Source organism: Podarcis raffonei, chromosome 5 (genome assembly GCF_027172205.1).
Source record: "Podarcis raffonei isolate rPodRaf1 chromosome 5, rPodRaf1.pri, whole genome shotgun sequence".
Classification (NCBI taxonomy): Eukaryota; Metazoa; Chordata; class Lepidosauria; order Squamata; family Lacertidae; genus Podarcis; species Podarcis raffonei.
In genome coordinates, this window is record NC_070606.1 from 15,993,241 (window position 1) to 16,016,544 (window position 23,304).

The window sequence follows — 23,304 nt, forward strand, 5'->3', positions numbered from 1 at the left end:
GCTCACCCCGTCACGGGATTCGAACCGCCGACCTTCTGATTGGCAAGTCCTAGGCTCTGTGGATTAACCCACAGCGCCACCCCTGTTAGGCAGAAGCATTTAGTCACCCAGAACTGCCTCTTGACAAATCAGGTCCCCTCACCCTACCTTGCCCACCCCCCATCAAACAACTCTTTGTATATATGGAATGAGCACAGCTCTACCATTCCCAACTGGGGCTGAAAAGCTGCCCTGTTAAATGCCAATGCATTAGGGATTTAATAAAGCAATTTCTGTCCACCTCAATTCAAACACCCTTAGGTCTGGATTAAACAACAACAACAACCCTTATCGACATTTTAAAAACATTTTTATTATACTAAATGTTTGTCTATTCAAATAAAATATCCAACCGTCCCAACACCATTAAGGAGTTGAGTCTTGCCAGTTTCTTGTACCATGCCAATGGAATCTGAAGACATCAAAAGACAAGGGGCCAAGGCTGTGAAAAGAATAGCCCTTTGGGGCATTAAGACACATTATAACCTTGGCTGTTTTGTCTTTAACCAGCAGACATTGCTGGCATAGCATTTACTGTGGACGGATTCTGAAGTACAGCGATATCCACAACAGGGAAACATCTAAAATGCTCTCTCTTGACAGCCAGCTTCCCACGCAGTTAATCTGCTGGGCTTTATTACTCTTATGCTCCAAGTGGAGGAAACAGATGGTTGAAGGTTTTCTCTTTGGGGGTGGGGTGGGGTGAGAGCTCCCAACAACCACTTCTCCCATCTTTCCATTATCAGATGGTACTTCTTGAACAGGTCCGGTTTCTTTTAGCAGCTGGGTTCTAGGTCAGACATCTAGGCTGCACCCTAAAGAGGCATTGTGGCTTCTCTGGCCACATTAAAGCACATCAGCAAGGATGCCTGAGGTTGCAAGCTTCTCACGTAAGAGCCTTAACTGGACCTGGCCATCTCTGGGAAATAAAAAGTCATCACATTCCCCAAAAGCAAAACAAAGCAGATGGACAAAGGCTTCAACGGGCCCAACTGCACACTATCCAAATAAGAACGGCCATTGCGAGCGACATATTAGTTGGCAGAGCCACCATGCAAGAACTCTCACTTCCCCTTGAAGGTATTACATGATTGCCAAAACGTAGATAACAATGAGTGGCCCTGCACTCTGGAGCTTTTTCAACCCTTGGGTATTTTCCTGGCTTTTGGAGAAACCGAAAGGAAACAGGCAGACATTTTTGTTGCCTCATCTACAAAAACAATGGCCCAAAAAATTAACTCAGTGATTTTCAAGTAGTTCTAGCCAATCCATTTATAGGAAAAGGGAGATTTACCTGGATTTAACCAAGTTGCCCAGCTCTTAGAGATTATGGAAATGTTTTGTGAATGCCCCAAATGAAGAGGGGGAAAATGATAGGCAAGATTGCGAAGGTGGGATACCCTTTTGACAGCAGGCAAGACCAGATTCCCTACCAAGGAGCGGAGCAATAGAGATGCATGTCGCTTTCGGTGCATCCTTTATGTTAGATTTGTTGGAAGATTAAAAAAGGGTGTTTAGCAAAACAAGAACAACATACATATTGCTGCATGAGGTCTGCTAGAACTGAACTTGTGTCATCTAAAAATAAGTTTGTACTTAATTAAGAAAGTCTGGGAAGTCCTCAAGAGACAGTCACAGACACGGCTAAGTTTTGTCATTACGCAAAAGAGCAACCATCTTCCCATGTTACCAATACAAGAGTTGATGCTTTGTGGAAGAGATATCCCACTGCACTTCGCATCTTTTCACATGCTCAGGCCTTGGATTCTGCAGCGGCAACTGAAGTTTAGTCGCTTTCAAATTTGATGGAGTTTATCTGCGTGGAAATCGCACCGCCGCAGTAACTTCCCCTTTTCTTCTTTGTCTTCTCGTGTCGGAAGGATTTCCCTTTCGTAAATTTCAGGACTTCGTTGGCCTTTTCGCCCCAGTCACCCGCAGCTCCTCTCTGGAAGACATAGCGAGTCAGTGACCACCAGTCAGCAAAAGAACAACAAGTAGTTACTGAAGAGGCAATGCTCCCTAAAGCAAACAGGTCCTAGACTGTGCAAAAATTCCAGAGTTTTGCACAAACTACAGTCTGGAGGAATGCAACTCTTATCTTCCTCTTACCTTGGCATCAAATGAATTGTTTGCTACTCGTGCATCCACCTCAATCTCTTCTGCTTTTACTCTGCGGAAAGGACTGGACTGCTGTTGAAAGAAAATTGGTATTTTGGTATTTTCTTGAAATAGCCGTCGTGCTAATTTAAAGCAATGAGCCCCAAACTACATTGGATTTATGGCGGTATGCACCAAAACAGTAAAGTTAAGAATCTTCCTGGGACAGAAATGCTTCATGATGCCCCAGTGACTAGAACAGGGGCCGGCAACCTAAGGCCCATGGGCCACAAGCGGCCCATGCGGGTCGTTTAACTTGCCCATGGACCCCCGCCACCCGCTGGGTTGGCTCCCGTGCGCTGCGCTAAACCAGCGCGGAGCAGAGCAGGGACCACCTTTTGCGACATTGGCCAGCTTCCCATTGGCTGCAGGAAGCTCCAGCAAAGTTTTTGTGGTTTGGGCCGTAATGCGCAAATGCTATTTCCGGTGCGGAGGAACTGACCCCTGGACTAGAACCACAGGTGCATTGCTGTCAACTTACAGATTTGAAAATAAGGGACCAGCAGCCTCAAAAATAAGGGATCAGCAGCCAAAATAAGGGATTTTCCGGACACAGGTAGGTTCAACTTCTGAGCCCCTCCCAGCCAAAGGCAGAAAGCCCAGCCAGCAGCCAAATGAAGCCTCAAGCTGTGGTTCCCACAGTGCAGCAACCCGGCAAAGGGGATGCAGCAAGGAAAACGACCGTCACCTCTCCGCTGGGAAGCGCTGAGCAAAGGCGAGTCCCAGGCAACGCGGCCGATTGGATCGGCACAAGGCATGCAAGCTCCACCCCCCAGTTGTTCTTAGACTCCTTATTGGATGAGCAACGCAGCCAAGCAACACAGTTGGAGCCTCCCTCCTCCGTGGCTGGCAGGGAGGGAGGGAGAGGAGCTGCTTCCTTTGAAACCCGGGAAATTAAAGGGACATCATCAATAAGGGACAGCAGAGGGACACAGCGCTGGGATAAGGGACTTTCCCGCCAAATAAGGGACGGTTGACGGCTATGCACAGATGACTGGCTGCTCCTGGCAAATTTATAGCACCTCAACAAGGTTTCTCAGGGTAAAAGGAGACAACCAACAGAGAGGAAAGCTTTTCGCAGCTCTTGTCAAGAAGGCAATTCCACCCCTTCTCCCCAGATCCTCTCAGTCTTCAGGAGACTGAGAAGAGATATGGTGGCCATCTTCAAATATATGAAGGGCTGCCACATGGAGGAGGGAACAAGCTTGTTTCCTCCCGGCCTGGAGGGTAGGACTCGAACCAACGGCTTCGAGGTACAAGAAAGGAGATTCCGAATAAACACCAGGAAGAACTTTCCGACAGTAAGAGCTGTTGTAGGCCTCTCCTTCCTTGGAGGTTTTTAAGCAAAGGTTGGGTGGCCATCTGCTAGGAATGCTTTAGCTGAGATTCCCGCGACTAGATGACCCTCGGGGTCCCTCCCGACTCTACAACGCCGTGATTCTTACCCGCTTCATCTTGGGGAACGTATGTGGCGTTTTGGGTTTCTTGTTCTTCCCCGCATTTGGTGTCTCCTGCTCCTGGCTGTCCTCCCTTTTTCGTTTCTTCTTGGATTGGCCTGCCGTGTTTCAACACAATCATAAAGGTAAAAGGTAAATGTAGGTCCAGTTGCGGACGACTCTGGGGTTGCGCGCTCATCTCGCTCTATAGGCCGAGGGAGCCGGCGTTTGTCCACAGACAGCTTCCAGGTCATGTGGCCAGCATGACTAAGCCGCTTCTGGCGAAACAGAGCAGTGCACAGAAACGCCGTTTACCTTCCCGCCGGAGCGGTACCTATTTATCTACTTGCACTTTGACGTGCTTTTGAACTGCTAGGTGGGCAGGAGCTGGGACCGAGCAACGGGAGCTCACCCCGTCGACGGGATTCAAACCGCCGACCTTCCGATCGTCAAGCCCTAGGCTCAGTGGTTTAGACCACAGCTCCACCCGCATCCCTAACACAATCACATCTTACTCGATATAAGAGAACAGCCCATAGAATAAGCAGTCAGGTGGGGTGGGGTGGGAGTAAAAGTAAGAAATGTTTTGTTGCAACCCACATCCAGTGCTACTTTAATGACCCATATTCTTTTTGACTGCCCACTGAACATAAGATGCACTGCAGTTACTGGGGAAAGATTGCACATATGGCATTCATGTATGCGGTCAGGGTGGATAAAAATCATTTTTTTTATTTTTAAAAATAAAATCAATTTTTTACAAATTTAAATTTGGAATTTTTTAAAATTTAAATTGGATTTTTGAAATAAAATGCTTTTGGAGGAAAAATCTGTCTAAAGATAGTTTCCTGTTTAAGTTACATTATAGTCCAAAGGCTATTTATCAGGAAATAAGGATTTAAGTTTTTCAAGTGTGCTAAAACATAGTCTAAGGGTTTTTTTTTATTGTTTAACCACATCGGTTAACAAACATGGATACATATGCTATAATGTTACTGTTTTAGTTAAATAAATTGTTTAAATTGTTATTAAGGAAATTATTGGTTTTTTCCCCTTCCAATAAAGTACAGCAGAAAAGTTGTCCAAACATAGTTAACTTATTAAACCTCACAATAATTTCATAATTATCTATGTATTTTGAATAGTATAACCAAATCAGTAATTTTTGATATAACTGTAAAAACCACTCTGAAAATTTATTATTCCAAAAATGAAACCTTCCTTTGGTTGTAAATATTAAGATTATGCCAGCACAGCAAAAATGAGTCTTTCTGCAAAAAAACATGATTTAAATCAAGCCACCCTGCATGCATTATTAACTTTCTTTCATATTCAGCATTCTCTACTTCCTTCCTGGCCAGCAGTAACGTACCTCCATTTACAGCCCCGTCGTCGTCGTCGTCATCATCAGAACTGCTGCTCTCCCCATCGCTAGCTGCTTCAGATGTAAGAGTCTTGGAAGACGGCGTTTTGCCTGCAGGCGCAGATGAAGCTTTCGATGCCTTTTTCTTCGACGGCTTGCTGTTTTTCTTGGCTTTATTCTTTAGCCCCTCCCCTGCCGCTTTGGGCTCGTCGTCGCTGGAGCTGTCGGAAGAGCTGCTACTTTCGGACTCCGCTTGCTTCGAAGCCGCTGTGCTCTTGCTGCCGGCCAATTTGCTAGCCGGCTTCTGAACGGGTTTGGCCTGCGACTTCTTAGCCGACTTCTGGGCAGGCTTGCTCTGCTCCTCTTCACTACTTGAGCTGCTGCTGCTGGAGTCTGAAGAACTGCTTGCTTGGGAGGCAGAGAGGCTAGGTTTGGATCCTGACTTGGGACTCTTTGCACCAGTTTTTGGGGGAGCAACTCTCTTATCCCCAGAGCCAGCATCCGCCTTCTTTCCAACCATCACAGGAATCTTCTTTGCCGCCTTTGCAGCTGGTTTAACTGCAGCATTTGCAGGAGTTTCATCCTCAGAGCTGTCAGAATCTAGGGAAGGGCATTGCAAATTTTAAAGGAGAAATTTCAACGACAAAAGCACTGCAGGTTCTGCAAAGACTATTTTCACAGTTCAGTTTCAGATGGGGCGAGTTGTACACCCACAGGACGAATTCAAATACCAGTGTTTTCACTATTCAAGAAAGAGTAGGAGGGGGAAGGATTTTGTTAGGAAAGCTGACTTAGGAGGGTGTGAGATTAATTATAGGGTCCCTGCCCATACTAATTATCAGACAGATTGGCACACGAGATATATATATATATGTGTACACATTCCATGTGCAGTGATTGGAATATTTACTCATTGATCAACTGAGACAATTTAAACGAAGCAAGGATACTTGCCGGTTTTTAAACAGACAGGGACCTCTTCTGTGGCTAACTGGAGCATAAATAAACATAGGGAATAGGCTCGGTTAAGTGACTGTAAGTCCTTATAAAAAACAATGGCTACTTAAACGGTGGAAGGTTATCTTTTCTATGGAACATCTACATCAGGGCAGTCTCTTGTGAGCTGCAGCAGAACCTGCAGGTCACACACTGCCTTGCCGCATGGGGTGGGGACAAGCTCAAAATTTGGGATTTGGGAAGGCAGTGTGAAGGCTGGGGAAGTGTGGACGTAAAATGTTGCTGAGGGCCGCCCAAAAAGGCCTCAAGGGTCACGTGCAGCCCTTGGACACTGCCGTGGACCCAACCCTGATTTACCGTATTTTTTGCTCTATAGGACGCACCGGACAATAAGACGCACCTAGTTTTTTTGGGGGGGAGGGGTGAAGAGGAGGAAACAAGAAGAAAAAAATTCTGAACCCCAGAAGCCAGAACAGCAAGAGGGATCTGGCTTCTGGGATAGCCTCTTGCTGTTCTGGCTTCGGGGACAGCCTGTGAAGCCTCCGCAGCGCAGCCGAGTGAAGGCACCCCGCTGCCCTGCGGAGGCTTTGCGCAGCCATCCCCAAGCTAGAACAGAGAGATGGAGCGCTGCGCAGTGCTCCATCTCGCTGTTCTGGCTTTGGGCTTAGCCGTGCAGCCTGCATTCGCTCCATAAGACGCACACACATTTACCCTTACTTTTTAGAAGGGAAAAAGTGCGTCCTATAGAGCGAAAAATACGGTATATCCTAAAGTTCATCGGCAGGGCCACACTTAAAGCCTAAAGGGCACAAGGAATGGTAGAAGAAAATCAAGCAAAGTACTGTGGTACCCCAGGTTAAGAACTTAATTCGTTCTGGAAGTCCGTTCTTAAAATGAAACTGTTCTTAACCTGAGACACCACTTTAGCTAATGGGGCCTCCCACCACCACTGCGCAATTTCTGTTCTCATCCTGAAGCAAAGTTTTTAACCTGAGGTACTATTTCTGAGTGAGTGGAGACGGTAACCTGAAGCGTCTGTAACCCGAGATACCACTGTACTTGCAGCATTGTGGCTTTTACTTGTTTTAGATATGGCAAGGAACACGTCCAGGGATCTGTTTAACTGTGGCCAGATCTTGTAATATGGGAACAGTTTTTGTAATATGGGAACAGTACTGATCAACATGGAGCTTGTTTACTTGTAACCCCAGGTACCTGAGCTATCAGAAGAGCTGGTCGCTGCCTTTGACGGAGCGGGTTTAGCAGCAACCTTTGTTGCAGACGATTTGGCAGGAAGCTTCTTGTCTTCTTCAGAGCTACTATCTATGCACAAAATCCAAACAAGACAGTGGTTTTAAGTCCCAGCACATTTTAAACTCGCACCGCAGAGATTCAAAGCGAGGTGTGTGCTTTAAATGAAAACAAACAGAAGTGCTAATGATAGCTTTACAGTCCTGTGCTCAAGATATGCCAGGTGGGGTTTTCAAAGCGTTGTAAAAGCCCTGTTGTGCCAGCATCTCTCAAGATAGGCCTCTGTCAGTGGAGATCAAGTGGTGCAACATCACAGATACGCTGATGTAACAATGTCCAGCAGGAAGTCTAACACTGGGTAGAGGCTAGATAGGCAAGGAGTGGACATACACCAAACCCTATGCTACCTTACAGCCGAACGTTGATAAATTATTATGCTGACCTCAGGAGTGGTACAGGTCAAAAAACACCCACTGAATCAATGGAGGCTAAACAAGCAACCTATCCCACTCCACCAGGACCCCTGGACAGTTAAGTCCAGACAAAGGTTGACTATGGGGTTGCGGCAATCAGCTTGCTTTCAGGCCAAGGGAGCTGGCGTTTGTCCAGAGACAGCTTTCTGGGTCATGTGGCCAGCATAACTAAACCGCTTCTGGTGCAAGGGAACACCGTAACGGAAACCAGAGCACACGGAAACGCCCTTCGCCTTTATCTACTTGCACTGGCGTGCTTCTGAACTGCTAGGCTGGCAGGAGCTGGGACAGAACAACGGGAACTCACCCCGTTGCACGGATTCGAACCGCCGACCTCCTGATCGGCAAGCCCAAGAGGCTCAGTGGTTTAGACCACAGCGCCACCCACATCCTACCAGCAGTATATGAAGCCTCTAACAGGGAGGCATACGATATCGCTCTCTGTTGCCCCGTGACATGCGCAAGAGTATACAAAGGTGAACTTTGGTACTGTAAGGTAGCCCTTTCCACCAACAGTCCAGCTTCAGGAATATACAAGAGCAGCTTGTAAGACTTATGGGACATGATTGTTTTTAATGTCTGATGTTTCATTATGGGTTTTTTTAAAATATTCTGTTGGAAGCTGCCCCAAGTAGCTGGGGTGACCCAGTCAGATGGATGGGGTATAAGTAATAAATCAGCATCATTATTGTCAGGTATTTTATTTACATTCGTACCTTGGTTGTTGAAATCCAAGGCGCAGCTTCCAATTGGCTGCAGGAGTGTCCTGGAGTCAAACGGAAGCCGCCCCGGATGTTTGGCTTCTGAAAATCGTTCAAAAACCAGAGCACTCACTTCCGGGTTTCATTCGTTCGGGAGCCGATTTGTTTGGGAGCCAAGGCGTTTGAGAGCCAAGGTACGACTTTATTTATGTATTAAGATTTATATACCACCCTTCATCGTAAGATATCAGGATGGTTCACAGAATAAAATACGGGATAAAAACAAGTAAATAGGTAAAACCAAACAGCAAAACAGTAACCCCTGTCTTCCCACATACATTTAAAAGGCTGTAGAATATTAATCAACTAAAGGCATGGTTGAAGAGGAACACATTTGCCTGGCACCTAAAATATATATATAATGAAGACGCCAAGCGAACCTCCCTGGGGACGGCATTCCACAAACGGGGAGTTACTACAGAAAAGGCCCGTTCATTCTGCTATTCTGCCTCAAGCCTCTGGACATAAAACGTCCAAGAGAATCCCCCAATCCACTCCTAAGCACGACTCTTCATCAAGCGATTACATTTGCCCATGTGTGAGATATCCCCTGTGCAAAGTAATTCTGCACCAGTTGTATACATCAAAAGCAACCGACAGGTAGCCTGAAACAGAAGGTACTTCTGTCTCGCTCACTGCCTCCATAGTATGTAAATCCAAACATTTCCTCAGTAAAAGACACAGTGATAAAGAATCCAGAGAACTTGCTTGCTTGTGGTACTCACCTGAGTCACTGTCTGAACTAGTCTCTTCTTTTTGGGTGGAAACAGCAGCAGATTTGGGAGCAGGCGATGGCTTAGCCGCAGGTCCTTTAGCTACAAAGAAAAATAGGCTGCTTTCACTGAACTTTCTCTTCAAGGGGCCCCAAACAATTCCAGTCTAACAAACGCTCATACCCAGATATATGTACAAGAAGACTTTTTAAAAGCAGCCAGCCCAGCACAAATCAGAACAGTCCCTTTAACTACGAAGGTTTCTGGAGTTGGGGTACTTACTGGCATCCTGATCTCAGGCTACCAAAAAAGGCACCTACCATTTTGCAAACAAGGCACTTTAAACTGATGTGCAAAAGGTGTTTGTTAACGTGCGTTCAGCCAGTGATTGCGGGGACTTGTAAGCTTACATGCTTCCTGACAGAGAAAGGCTTTGTTCAACTGGTAGAGGCCTCTCTCTTTGTTGGTACAAAGCCTTTTGCCCGCCAGAGAAGCTAGGAATTCTGGAATTTACAGAACCAAGGCCAACCTTGGAAGCTTCCTTAGTTTTCTAGAAGTTTTAACAAGTCATTAGGCAGTATCCAACAGAGAGCCTATTTTATACATGTGCAGAAACTCCCTGTCCAAAATACAATGAAATAAGGACTGTCTCTCGAGTCCCCTCCATAAAATATGGATGCCGTCACCTTAATGTTTAATTCCTCTCCACAAATACATACTTGCTGTTTTCTTCTTGGGCACCTGTTCCTTTTCATCATGGTTTTCCACCTTTTTCTTAGAAGTCTTTACAGGCAGAGATTGTGCTTTGCCCTTCCTTGATTCTATGGACGAAGGAGGTGGCACAGCGCTGTACTGGCCTGCGAAGAAGGGACAAAAGAGAATCTGGTGGAATGAGATCTGCCAACAGCCAAAACACGAGAGACAAATATGAAGCTAGTCACATTGCAGTGTGTGTGTGTGTGTGTGAAATCATCTAGCCAAGAGGATCTGTGGACCATATGCGGACCATATGCTTCTCAAAGTGATACCGCAAGAAGTCAACCATTTATGGCCCATCTTGCTGGTAGCTCTCTCAGACCCAAGTGGCAGGGTCTTGTCTCTAACCTTGTGCTATGTCTCTGAAACACAGCATAAAGTTGTGAAGGGGGTTTGGGGGGGATATCCTGCTCCGCTCTTCAGCTCTAAGCTTGGAATTGGGCCGGAAAACAAGCCCCTGTCTGCCAACAGCTCAGAGCTGGAGAGGGGACAGGCATTTGGTCTGCCTCAGTGCCTATTAGGCACAGACTAGGCCCACATGCCTCTTCTTTCCCTCTTTTACAAAAATTTGTAACTGCTCTGCTTCGACACACAGCCTATGGAAAGCCGTTACAGCAAAAGCCGCATGTCTCCTCATCCTCCCTCTAGCTCTGAGCTTGAAGGACATGTGTTTCCTCTGGCTCTGTCATGTGGGAAAGCAAGCCTATGTTCTACTCAAGCTTTAAGAGACAGCAGGCAGGGGATAGTTGTGGTTTGTGTACAGCAGGGCCAACTCTGGCTTCAGGCAAACTCTGGGGAAGGAAAGAGGGCTGGGGCTATAATTTCACCCCATCTCCAGACTAGTAAACCCCGTATGTTACATGTTACATCTAACGCAGATTCCAGGAAGGCACAGATTGGGCACTTTACAATAAACAAGCACGAAAAATAATTAATTTCGGAACTTTATTCTTTCTCTGTTTTTTAAAATCTCTTGTCTATTACTTCTTTATTTCTCTTTCTAGAGAAGAGAAGAAGAATCTTTATTTGCATTAGCCACTAGCCATAGCAATAAAATAAAATAAAATAAAATAAAATATACTGAAGATAGAGGTAAAAACTGTAGAAAATACATTTTGGGGGTTTACATCAATAATCAAACAATAGATCATATTCTAATTGCCCCCCGCTAAAAACCTCAGTTTTTGCTGTCACCTGATCATCTTGATCTGCTAAAAGAAAGGACACAGTAGCAAAGGTTGACCGACCCGGCATGGACAATAATAATTTTTCCTGCTTTTCTTTTTCACTCTTTTTCTATGTTCTTACTGTATTTAGATCAATGTTTTAGTGTTGGCTGCTAAAAAGGGGATATTTGATATTAAGCTTTATATTTCTCTTTAGAAATCCAAAAAAAATTATTCCCCCAAGAAAGAGTTAAAATACGAAATGAGATATATAAAGCCATTAAGTCAAAACACCAACAGCGACACAGCACTCACAAAACATGGTGCACTCCCTGGGTGAATTTAAATTACACATGATTTAAAATTACAAAAACTATTGAGAAAGGTCTTCAAATGAACACAAGGAGGGTAAACGTCCCTGGAAATGCTATTCTGTTACCAGGGTCCTCTCTCCCTGAGGGTATCTTAGCATTGGCATAATAACCTGGTCAAAATGCCCCGTCCCATTTAATAATCTTGTGGCGCTGCTCTGGAATCAACTGGAGCTTCAGGATGGATTTTAAGCATCTGCCAGCAACTCACCTGCCTTGGCCTTTGACACTGGCTTCCCACTTGCTGAACTGTCAGAAGAGTCATCACTACTGCTGCTGCTGCTGCTGCTTTGCTTCTTTGTGGGCAGACGAGCACCTTCAGGTTTGGGCTGCGGAGTTTTCTTTGGCTTGCTCTTATTACAGGGGAGAAGATGACCCACCGTTGCCCATTCATTAAGGGTGAAGTTTGAAGAGCAATTACCACCCAAAGCTAACCATTTGCTACCCTACCAGGCACACAACTCAAATACAAGCCGGAGACATGAAAGGCTATTAAAAGAGAATTTATTCCAGAGGGATACTTAAAGACTCTTGCAGGAAGAAGTCATACGGATTCTTTAAAGACCAACAAACGTATTGTTTCATAAGTTTTGTGGGGCCAGAGACCAATTTGTCAGATGAATAAAGTAGCTGTCTAGGAAAACTGGACTACGTACCAGGAGTCAAAAGAGGATGAAAAATGAAAACCAGCTCATTCCTTTTCTCTCTTTTTTCGTAAACAAAGTAAAATGACACAGCAATGCAAGAGGCAGAATAATGTGGCGTCTTACTAATACTTTTAAGCTGCCACAAGCTTTGAAGCACTCCAGCTGCTTCTGCATGTATGTTTTCTTTAACAGCATCACCTGCTTACTGTTTACACCAGGCTAGCATTGCTGAATCACACCAGAAATACTTCCTGAACTATATTAATGCATAAATGTGCGTTATAGACCATTTTCCATGTTGCAGTTGAGGAGATAACCCTGTGAAACGGTTCCTTTCCCACCCTGCGAAGCAATCATTTTGATTATAGCGAGGACTGTGCTTAAGAGCTGCAGCCTTAGGTCTCATGCAAAAAGGAATAATCGCTACAAATGCCAAGTTTGAGGTTACTGTCCTCCAGTTACTTGGAAGGAAGCCTCACTGACCTCAGCAGGTCATTCCTAGTGAAAACACACAGAACTGGACCACTGACTGCCCTTTATATCCATAACTTTTTTTAAAAAAAATATGGTCAGGTCTTGACAGAGTAATCTAAATCTGACTGCATCTGATTTCTGTATTGATTTAGGAAGCTTGCCCTGTGATTTCTAATCCATTTCCCAACATGGAACTTGCCCTTTCTGCTGCGAATGGAATACTGAATCTCTCTCCTCTCCCAGTGAACTTACTCATTACTCTTTAACTTGCCAATAGAGCATGAGAATATCCCTGGATAGACGCAGCTAATCAATCAGTATCAGAGGTTAGTTATTTTTGTCCCAGAGTACTTTACTTTGCACTCCCTCAGCTGTCATCCTGTTTTCAGTTTTGATGCTTTTGGGGCTCATCAAACTCTGCTTGAGATTCCTTCAGCAATAACAACAGCACCAGCAACAATTATTTTATTATTTCTACCCTGCCCATCTGGCTGGGTTGCCCCCAGCCACTCTGGGCGGCTTCCAGCGTATACAAAAACGTAATAATTTGGTGTAATCTGAAAACATTGCTACCTTGTTGTTCGCATGGTTTGCTAAATAGCACCAATTTAAATATAGAAAACTGGGGCAGGGCAGAGGGCTCTTCTAATCACTTCCCTAGAATGGTCAATCATTCATTCCTACTTCTTGTTTCCCATTTTTAAACAGTTACCTATAAAGAGGATCTATCTTTTTGCCACATATCAACTAGGTTCTCTTAAAAGCCTTCTGTGAGGAACTTCATCAAAACCCTATTTTTGAAAGTCAAAGCTATGGTCTACTGCAACACTCCTATCTATGGGAACTATGATATAGAACAGAGCAAGCATTGAGGAATGTATAAAAATAAGGGCAGCCACATCTGAACTATTTTCTTCTTCTTCTTCCTTTCTCTTTCTACTTTCTCTGTTTTCCTTCTCTCTTTCCCCCCTATGTTTTTATTGCATTTAAATCAATGTTTTAGTTTTGGATTAAAAAGAGACATTTGATGTTAAGCTTTGGATTTCTTTTTATAAATCCTAATAAAATTTATTCAAAAAAATATTTTTGGGGGAGTCACAATACAAATACAGTAGAGGCACAGTATCAGCTGAGAAATTCTGGGGCGCAAGGAGAAAATATAAAAGTCAAGAGAAATTGTTGACTTTCTCCATGTGCACAGGGAACAGCTAGAAGATTACCGTATTTTTCGCTCTATAACACGCACCTGACCATAACACGCACATAGTTTTTAGAGGAGGAAAACAAGAAAAAAAATATTCTAAACGAAACAGTGGATGTATGATTTTTGTGGTTCATGCTGTGGCCACAGACATGTGATCTGATGGTGAGTTTGGGGTAGCCCAATGCAAAAATCCTGAGGATCCATGTGGATCCGTGCTTTGTAACCACGTTTTAAGTGGAGAGGGAAGGAAAAGCACTCAAGGGACAAGGAACACGCATGGGGTGGGTGGAGAAGGATGCTGCTAATAATGCAGAAGAGGGGTATAAGGGGAGAAGGCTCCTCTCCTCTCCCGCTTTGCTCCTTTAAAACAAGCAGGCTCTGCTTCTCTCCCTCCTCCCCGGCTTAGAGAGCTGAAAAGCTTTGCTGCTATTTAGCAAGCTGAGTGGGGAGGAGAGAGGGACAGAGAGCAGCCAACCAGACAGGAGCCGCTTACACCTGTGTCCTCTCCCGCTTTGCTGTTTCAAAGCGAGCCACGGAGGAGGGAAGGAAGGGGAACCATGGATCCTCTGCTCACGACTGCAGCAGATCCCCCCCCCGCTACCCGTAGGCATTCGCTCCATAACACGCACAGACATTTGCCCTTACTTTCTAGGAGGAAAAAAGTGAGTGTTATGGTGCAAAAAATACGGTACGTCTGCAATCCTTTGCACGCTTAATCTGAGAGTAAGTTTGTCTGAACTCAGAGGAGTTCCTAAGTTGAATTCTGGAGCAGACATGTGCGCCACAAGTCTAAGACAGACTTGAGTATAGGATTGTGAAAATAGCATATAAAGTCTTGAGTGCTCCGAGTGTAAATAGGCCACAGAACTCATACAAAGGCTCCACACAAAGTATGCTTGCCTAGTTCCCATGCTTTAGTGTAACCGAGTTCCCTCCAAACAAGAATTAAATACAGGAAAGACAAGCGTTAGCAATTCTAGCCACCATACAAAGATCTATTGCTTACCTTCGCAGGTGGACCCTTCTCTGCATCAGAATCCTCACTGCTGCTGCTGCTGCTGTCACTGCTACTTTCCGCTTTGCCATTGGTAATTTTAATTTTGGACGTCACCTTGGTGACTTTTGCTGCTGGTTGCGAAAGCAAATAATATTTGATGCACAGAGGAAATTAGAAAGCTCGAATCCAGCTATTGCATGTGCATAACGCAACAATAATTTTTACCGCCCCTTTCCCAAGTTCAATTTGCTGGCCTGTACGGTATGATACGGTTAACGATCCAAAACAGTGAACATCATTTTCTATTGTTTTCAGCAAGATTAGTTTGGTTTACTTTAAACAGGATTCATATTTCTTTGTACTTGGCTTAACGAGTTGGTATCATGCCATTAAAAACCCCACTGTTCTGAGCACATTAAGAATTATATATTCATAGAATTAGAGACCATGGGAATCATCTAGTCCAACCCCTTGCAATGCAGAAATCTTTTGCTGAAACCCACGACCCTGAGATTAAGAGTCTAATTCTCTACCAACTGAGCTATCATAAAGGAGGGAGGGTCTTCAGTATTGCATCAGGCCTGAGGTCTAGAAAAGGAAATTCATATTGTCCAAGTTTTATCCCCGTTTTCAGTGATTTGGATATGAATGACCTTTTTTTTAAACTTTTGTAACTTTTACTTTTCTATGAAAACACAGTAACCTAGAACAGGTGCAGCAGAAACATTTCCAGCAGAGAAAATCAAAGCCAGTCTCAAAAACACACAGCACATAAACTGTGGTTCGGAACACAAGCTCTTTGTTAAAATGAGATTTTTTTAAAAGCCCGAGAGAACAAAAAAGAGTTAAGTCTTCGCCTGATGCAAAAATTAAAAGTCGGCGCCAGACAAGCCTCTGTGGGCAAGGCATTCCGCAACTATGGTGCCACCACTTAGCAGGCACTGTTCCCAATATTCGCCCATCACCTGGCTGAGGCATTTGTGGTAGGGCCTGTGAAGATCTCACTGTTTCGGCAAGTATATGTGACACAGAACGTGGTATTTCAGGTATCCCGATTCCAAGCCATTAAGGGCTCTAAAGGTTAAAACTAGCACTCTGGATTGGGCCCAGAAACACAATGGGAGCTGGGGCAGCTGAATTGGTATGATCCTGGCATAACGTGACTGATTCACCCTCCCAGTTAATCTTGCAGCTCTCCCTTGGACCAGGTGGAACTCCTAAACCATTTCAAAGACAGCCCTATGTATCTATCGTCTGTGAAACAATCCAAACTTAGAAGCAACAGAAAAAAGTCAGCTGCGTCTACAGAACAAAACTCTGGTTTTACACGTATTCAATGAACTCAAGAGCCACAAAATCCTTTCAGAGCTCCCCTGTGAGAACTTGTTAACTGCATTTTGGTTTTCTGCACTAACGCAGGTGAGTTACCTGGTTTAGAAGCTGGCTTTGCTCCCTTTTTGCCTCCCTCTGGCTTTGGCTGCTGCCTCTTTGGAGCTTCATCTTCCGAGCTACTTGAATCTGAACTAGAACTGCTGGGTTTCTTCTGCGGTTTTGTTTTCACGATAGCTTTCTTAACCGGGAGACCTGTTCCCTTCTAACGAGAGAATAGTAATATTTTACGTAATATTTAGTTGACTATAACCCTGTCTTCAGCAAAAGTTGGTGTGATGGCCTGGGATTCGGACTCGGATGCTGAACCTGAGGAATCCCAGCCTGCACAGGAATCCCCGCCTCCAGAACCAGTTGAGCCAGGGCTGGATCCTCAGGTGCAGGCACCAGCTGTGTCTGCTCTGGATCCTGAGGTGATGGAGGACCCATTGCCTGCAGGTGCTCCACTCTCAGCTCCGTCAAAGGAAGCTGAGGTTGCCTCTGGGTCCGGTAACCCTCCAGCCTCTCCTGAGCTGCAGAGGCTCAGGGCAGAGAGGCGGAGGGAACTAAGTTCCTGCAGGAGGAGTGTTCGCCTCCAGGCCAGGAGAGGCGAGTCACCTGAGGATCGGGGCCACCCTATGCCTCGGGGGAGATAAAAGCCAGCCAGCCCCAGTCCCAAGTTGCGGGAGCAACATCGTTGGTTGTCAGTTCCTGCCTGAACCCTGTCCTGCTTTTCTGCCAGAGCTCCTGACCTCACCCGACTCCCTGCCCTGCTCCCAGCTTCAGCTTTTATGGACTACCTCCATGTTGCACCTTCGACCTCGGACTGGACTTGGACCTCGCCTCTCGGTTAGCCCACAGGACCAGCACAGTTGGCCTTAACAGCATATCCTGGAGTGCAGCCTTGCTTGGCCTAAATGCTCAAATGCCCATTCTGCTTTTCACACAACATCAACCCATGCGAATGTTACCAGTCCAGTGTCATAGCAGAGGAGCGCTCCACCCTTCTCTGCTCTCACTATGGTACATTTGCTGGCAACTTCATGAATAAGTTACAAATACATGTCAGAAGCCTGGAGGATGGGGTCCAATACGCTTTCATAAGAGCCCATGGTCACCATTTAACACAGTTTACCAAAGCTGGGTCTCCAGCTGTTTCTGGACTACAACTCCCATCATCCCTCGCTAGCGGGACCAGTTGTCATGGATGATGGGAATTGCAGTCCAAAAACTGCTGGAGACCAAACTTTGGGAAACCCTGATTTAACGCCTCTATTATTCCATGTTCATATTTTAAAACATTCCACCCTCAAACTGTGTACAGAGTATATTCAAAACCAGAACTTTCAGAATTATAGATTCAATAAATCCATACCCACCAAGGGACTCCAAGACACTTGGAACAACCAGGAGACCCATAGCAGAGGATTCCAGGAAAAGTTCTAGTGTGCATGCTTATTTTATGTAGAGCGCTGGCCACTATTGGACTCCACCACCGTTCCATATGAACCAAGAGGGCAGCTTAGAATATACAGCACATATTTCTGCCCCTATGCATTGCAGGTTAAGATGAACAATGGTGGCCTCACTGCCTTTCAGAGAAGATTGCCACCATTACCGATTTTATGGAGGAATCACAGGGTTCCCTAGAATACCTTTGGAAATAGTTTGTACAGTAAAGTTTCCCTGGAGGAGAACAGGGCATCACAACTTCGGTTGGTTCCCCTCGATTCCTTTAAAAACCATTTCTTACAGCACAATTTTTTTTTAGCAAATCCTTTCCAGAACGACCCTCATTTCCACTGACGTCGTGTCCTGGCCTTTACCTCCACCCAATAACCAAAATTATCTGCCACCATGTTTTAAATGTTTTGGATAAAGGTTGAGAGTTCTTTGTAAGCGACCAAGCATAAATCTTAGGGGCATGGTAACCGTTTTTCGCCTTCACATTATTTTCTTTCCTAAACAAGAATGTCATTGTTATTAAGAACACTAATAATAAAAAAACCAGGGCTGGCCAGCTCACAGAGCCATGAGAGTTTCCATGTTTTGTAGCTTTCAGGGCATCTTTAGGACTTGTCAAGACGTAGAGGAGGAGCAAGGGCAAGAATCTCACCTTTGCTGACGACTTCTTCTCTTGCTCTGAATCGGAAGAGTCGCTGGAATCATCACTGCTACTCTCAGGAGCTGCCTTTGCCGGCACTTTGGTTACCGCAGCAGGCTTGGCTGCTAGTTTTGGGGTGGGGAGAAAAAGAAAATACTGAGTTATTTAGAAAGGAATCTAGCCCCATCTTCTTCATCTTAAAGGCAGACAGCAGTCAGCAAAAGTTGCTATTGCAAAGAGCACCCCGCTCAAAAAAAGCAAACCACTTCTTCCCACCCGATGGACAGATTATTTTAACCCTAAAATAAAGCCATATTTGCAAAACATCTGCATGTGTTGGTTTTAATATCAGTCGTGTAAAACATACCCCTCAGTTTGGGTTGGATTTTGTTTTCTTCCCCCAAAAAACCTTCACGTGCATTTATGTGATTTCCATATTTCCCCCCACTTGCTGAGCAGGACTCCTTAAAGAATCTACAGCCTCCCTTACCTATATTCTTTGGCCATGGACTTCCAACTGATTTGAGTTATGTTTATGATAAACATTACGGTATAGTGGCTGATGGAACCTTTACTCAAGGGCACTGAATAACTTATTTGCTCTGGATTGTTCAAGGAGTACGTGACCCGTATCCAAATGTGGACAGAAACAACGGGAAGAGAAAGGCGTTTCCACACACAAGTGATGCAGTTGGGCTACTCCTTACAGAAGCAAAACCAGCACCTAAGTATGGAGCAACTTATCTGCATACTGGAGCAAACTAGCAGAATTTACCAATTTTTTTAGCTGGGGGCTTCTCATCTTCACTGGAGCTGTCAGAACTGGATGAAGATTCTTTCTTTGCCTTCTTCGCCGGTGGGCCGTTGGGAACAGCTTGTCTTTTTTTTGCTTCAGGCGACCTAAAGGAAAACATCACAGTCACTACTGTGTAACTGAGCTGTGTGTGAGGTTCGTCTGTGACCCCAGGTGCTGGTGGAAAGGAAACAGTTAAGTTTTCTGTCCCTAAGAACACAAGAAGAAGCTGCTGGATTACTCAGGCCAATGGCCTGTCTAGTCCAGGACCCACTTCTGACAATGGCCAACCAAGTGTCTGTGGGAAAACCTGCAAGCAGGATTCAAGCACAACAGCACTGCCCCCTCCTGTGGTTTCTCACAACCGGTATTTAGTTTTTAAATCCTTTCTCCTAGCTCCTTCACTAATGAATCAAAAGCTCCATCTTGTGGGGGGAAAGATAGGCAAGAAGAAACAGAAGCCAAAAACGAAGGCAGGACTGACATAAGGAAGATGGGAAACAGAGGTATAACTATTGTCGTTTTAGGATCCAGCAAGATCTATTGAGCTGAATTTGGTTTACTTCCTTGTAGGCATGGGTAGGACGGCATTGTTGGCTACCACAGTGCGCCTACTTTGTCTGAGAGAGCGGCATCCTTTCATTCTTGGCTTTGGTTCAACATCTAGAATAACCAGGAACCTGTTACCTCCTTCTGAGCACCACAGAACTCCCTGGATTTTAGGGTGGGGTGTCTTTGCATCAGCGCTGAACAGACTTGCCTCCCCTCGCAAATACAGTGATACCTCAGGTTAAGAACTTAATTCGTTCCGGAGGTCTGTTCTTAACCTGAAACTGTTCTTAATCTGAAGCATTACTTTAGCTAATGGGGCCTCCTGCTTCTGCTGTGCCACCGCTGCACGATTTCTGTTCTCATCCTGAAGCAAAGTTCTTAACCCGAGGTACTATTTCTGGGTTAGCGGAGTCTGTAACCTGAAGCATATATAACCCGAGGAGCCACTGTAGTGGTAACTCCATATCCACATGGGTGGGTGTTACTCCTGAATTCTCAAGTATGCACAAACAGGAACTGCACATTTTGGGGCTTTGGGGGGGGGGAACTGTATTTTAAACTGGTCCTCATGCTAACGATGATTAAAATTGAACACTCCCTGCTACACTGCTGCGTGATAAAAACACGTGCATAGGGCACACACAAATAACAGGATGCACAGAACTACATCCATTTGCACAAGTGCAATGTGAAAACACCTCCCCACCCCAATGCTTGTGAATTGGTACACTTAGCTTACTTTTACAACGAAGTTTTCTCACAAAGCAACCCAGGACAAATAAAGAGAGCACATGGGCCAATATTGAGAGGTGATATACACACTAGATTTTCTTTGGTGGTTCTCATCCCTCAGCAGTTGGATTTAGATTTGCCAAGGTCAACAGAACCAGTTTAAAAGAAGAACATGTGGTTCTCCTCTGATCCCAGGGCAGGATCTGAAGACATGTGCAGCAGCTGGATCTGGTCAGTGTCTGAATAGGAGACCTCCTGATGATCCATGATAGATGCATACAAATGCAAGCAATAAATAAATAAATAAATAAATAAATAAATAAATAAATAATCATCCCATCTTCATGTGGATAAAGATGGCAAAGAATAATGTGCCATTGAAAAGCATGTCCTATGAGATTAATGCCACCAGTGAATCAACTGGTGTAGCAAACATTTTGGGGGGAAATAATACGTTTGATAAACATTTCATGTATGATATTTTACCATAAACATCCAGCTGTGCACATTTATTCCTAAGTAGTCCCGTTGACTTTTAATATGTATTACCTCACCATGTGTGCTTTGTGGATCACCCACAGCCAGTCTGCAAATTTCCATCTGCATACTGGCATTGCTACAAATATGCAATTCCGCCCCTTCTCCTGAATTCCTGCTTTATAGTAGGGCCTGTGTGGCTGCTTAAGCTTAGCAATGCATTAGGAGCAACCGAGACAAGTTAGAAACCAATCAAACATAGGCTAGACCTATGTTAGGACTTCCTTTGAGGCACTGATGATGTCAAAGAATTCATACTCCTTCATTACCATCCCATTTACTTGGTGTTATACCAATTTGTGAAGCATTATTTATAGGCAAGTCCTGATTCTGATTCACCAGAACTACCCACACTCATATTCCTAGTTTGGCATCCCGAAAGAGAGAGAAAGAGAGAGAGACTGACAATGAACAGCTTTACTAAAACAAACAAACAAACAAACAAACAAACAAACAGGTAACCAATGAAAAATTGCTTGGAACCAACAGGCAGCGATTCTCTCTGAAAAACTACACTACTTACTTCAGCCAGTAGTTGAAGACATCAAGGAGAGAAGCGGCATTGGGGTCTTGTTTTGTCTAAAATGCAAACATAACGCAAAAGTGATGAAATATTGGGGGGGGGGAACCTTTTTGACAGTAAGTTATGATGCTTTGGGGGGGCACCAGTCTGCCCTCCTTGCAAGCAAGTACCATGTGCTGCGAGTTCTGGAGCCTCCTGCTGCCAACACCTTGGGCTACTCAGGCGCTTTTGCCCATCCGCAATAATCCACTCTCCCCACCCCCACCCCCACCAGCCCCTCAAAGTAAATGCACTTTGCCTCAGTCCATCAGCACATTTCCTTCCTCCTTTATCAATTACTTACCACTCCCTCATATACATGGTGCCTTAAAGATTGCTTTGTAAAACTTTGTGGTACTCGGATGAAGGGTGGTATAGAAATTTAATGTATAAATAACAAAGATTATCTAACTTCCACAGAAGCCCACAGATCACCTCCATCCCACATTAGGGCATGTCATTTTAGGGGGTGAATCTTAATTTCTGTGAATTTATTAAATGAGGGGCCTTAAAAGTATGTTTCTGGTTGTGAGGGATTCAAATCTGCTATTGCTTTTGTGACTGGACAACATCTAGCTTGGGAAGTCTACCAAGCACATAACTGTTTTCAGAAAAACAATTTTAATTTCACCTTCTGAAAATGCCAGATGAATCATAAAAGTAATATGAATATGGAATAGAACTGCAAGTACAGTGGTACCTCGGGTTACATATGCTTCAGGTTGCATATGCTTCAGGTTACAGACTCCGCTAACCCAGAAATATTACCTCAGGTATTATTTTTTTGCTTCAGGATGAGAACAGAAATCGTCCTCCGGCAGCAGCGGGAGGCCCCATTAGCTAAAGTGGTGCTTCAGGTTAAGAACAGTTTCAGATTAAGAATGGACCTCCAGAACGAATTATGTACTTAACCCGAGGTACCACTGTACTTGGCAACAGATTTAACGACCCTACGCCATCTTGCACACGTTCTACTTACCAAGCAAACTAAATTCTATTAATTTAACCCCACCACACCTTTGGCTTCCCCAGCCACGTGACAACGTTTCGCGCCCCTCATTTTGGAAACGCGGAAGTTGCAAACTCCTGCCCCCCACGTGCGCGGAGAGGAGAAACATCTGCTGCCTTGAGACAAGCGCAGCACGTCGCCTCTCCACGGGAGGAGGCTGCCCCCCCAACTGTTTTCCCTTTGCAACTGCCATCATGCCCCCAACCACCCCCTTCAGCTCAGGATCTGAACCCTGATCTCCAAATATGGAGTCGTTTCCCCCCCCCCCCCCACACACTTCACCTGGCGAGATCTCCCCTTGGGACGTCCATATAAATGTTGGAGGTTATGGCACACTGCTGGCGGGGAAAGAGGCCTGACCCCCGAGACCCCTCTCCCTTCTCCAGGGATTTCATGCATCCCTGTCGCCTCCACTTGCGCACGGACACGCGCACGCGCCGCCCCCCCCAAAGAAAAGCAACAGCCCCCCCCCCCCCGCGTTGCCCCCTCACTCACCACGCCGGCAGCTTTCCCGAAAGCCCGCGCCGCCCCCTCGAAATGGTTTTCTTGCAGGAAGGCGAAGACCAGCGGGAACAAGTCGCTCGGCACCACGCGCGCCTTCGCCATGTCGCCGCCGGAAAAGGAAGCTGGAGCCCGGCACCGGATATTTAACAAAAAACGCCGCGCGCGGACACGCGAGCGTGCGCGTGCCCAAGAGCACACATTCTAGTTTTTATTTATTTGAAAAGCAGTGGCTCCCGTCAACAACAACAACAAAACCCACCACCCCAAAACATATGGATAGGAAAAAGTATCAAGGGACACCGCGCAAAATTCAATCGACTTTTCGCTCTCGCTCTCTCCTCCCCGCTACTCCAACCAAAGGGAGAGCTGGCGTCCCCT

The 23,304-nt window shown here is 45.3% G+C and overlaps 1 protein-coding gene across 1 annotated transcript; it reads right to left on the reverse strand.

Annotated features, from left to right (window-relative positions):
* Positions 1-327: 327 nt before the first annotated feature.
* On the reverse strand, positions 328-23,055 carry NOLC1 (nucleolar and coiled-body phosphoprotein 1). Its single transcript, XM_053387988.1, has 14 exons — positions 22,918-23,055; positions 21,375-21,430; positions 19,013-19,137; positions 18,250-18,362; positions 16,194-16,359; positions 14,775-14,896; positions 11,655-11,796; positions 9,870-10,007; positions 9,163-9,252; positions 7,168-7,275; positions 5,005-5,595; positions 3,642-3,751; positions 2,149-2,229; positions 328-1,984 (listed from the first exon to the last, which is right to left on the reverse strand). Exons 1-14 carry the CDS (start codon positions 23,026-23,028, stop codon positions 1,826-1,828), a joined length of 2,112 nt encoding a protein of 703 aa, XP_053243963.1. The 5' UTR covers positions 23,029-23,055; the 3' UTR covers positions 328-1,825.
* Between the last annotated feature and the right edge of the window lie 249 nt (positions 23,056-23,304).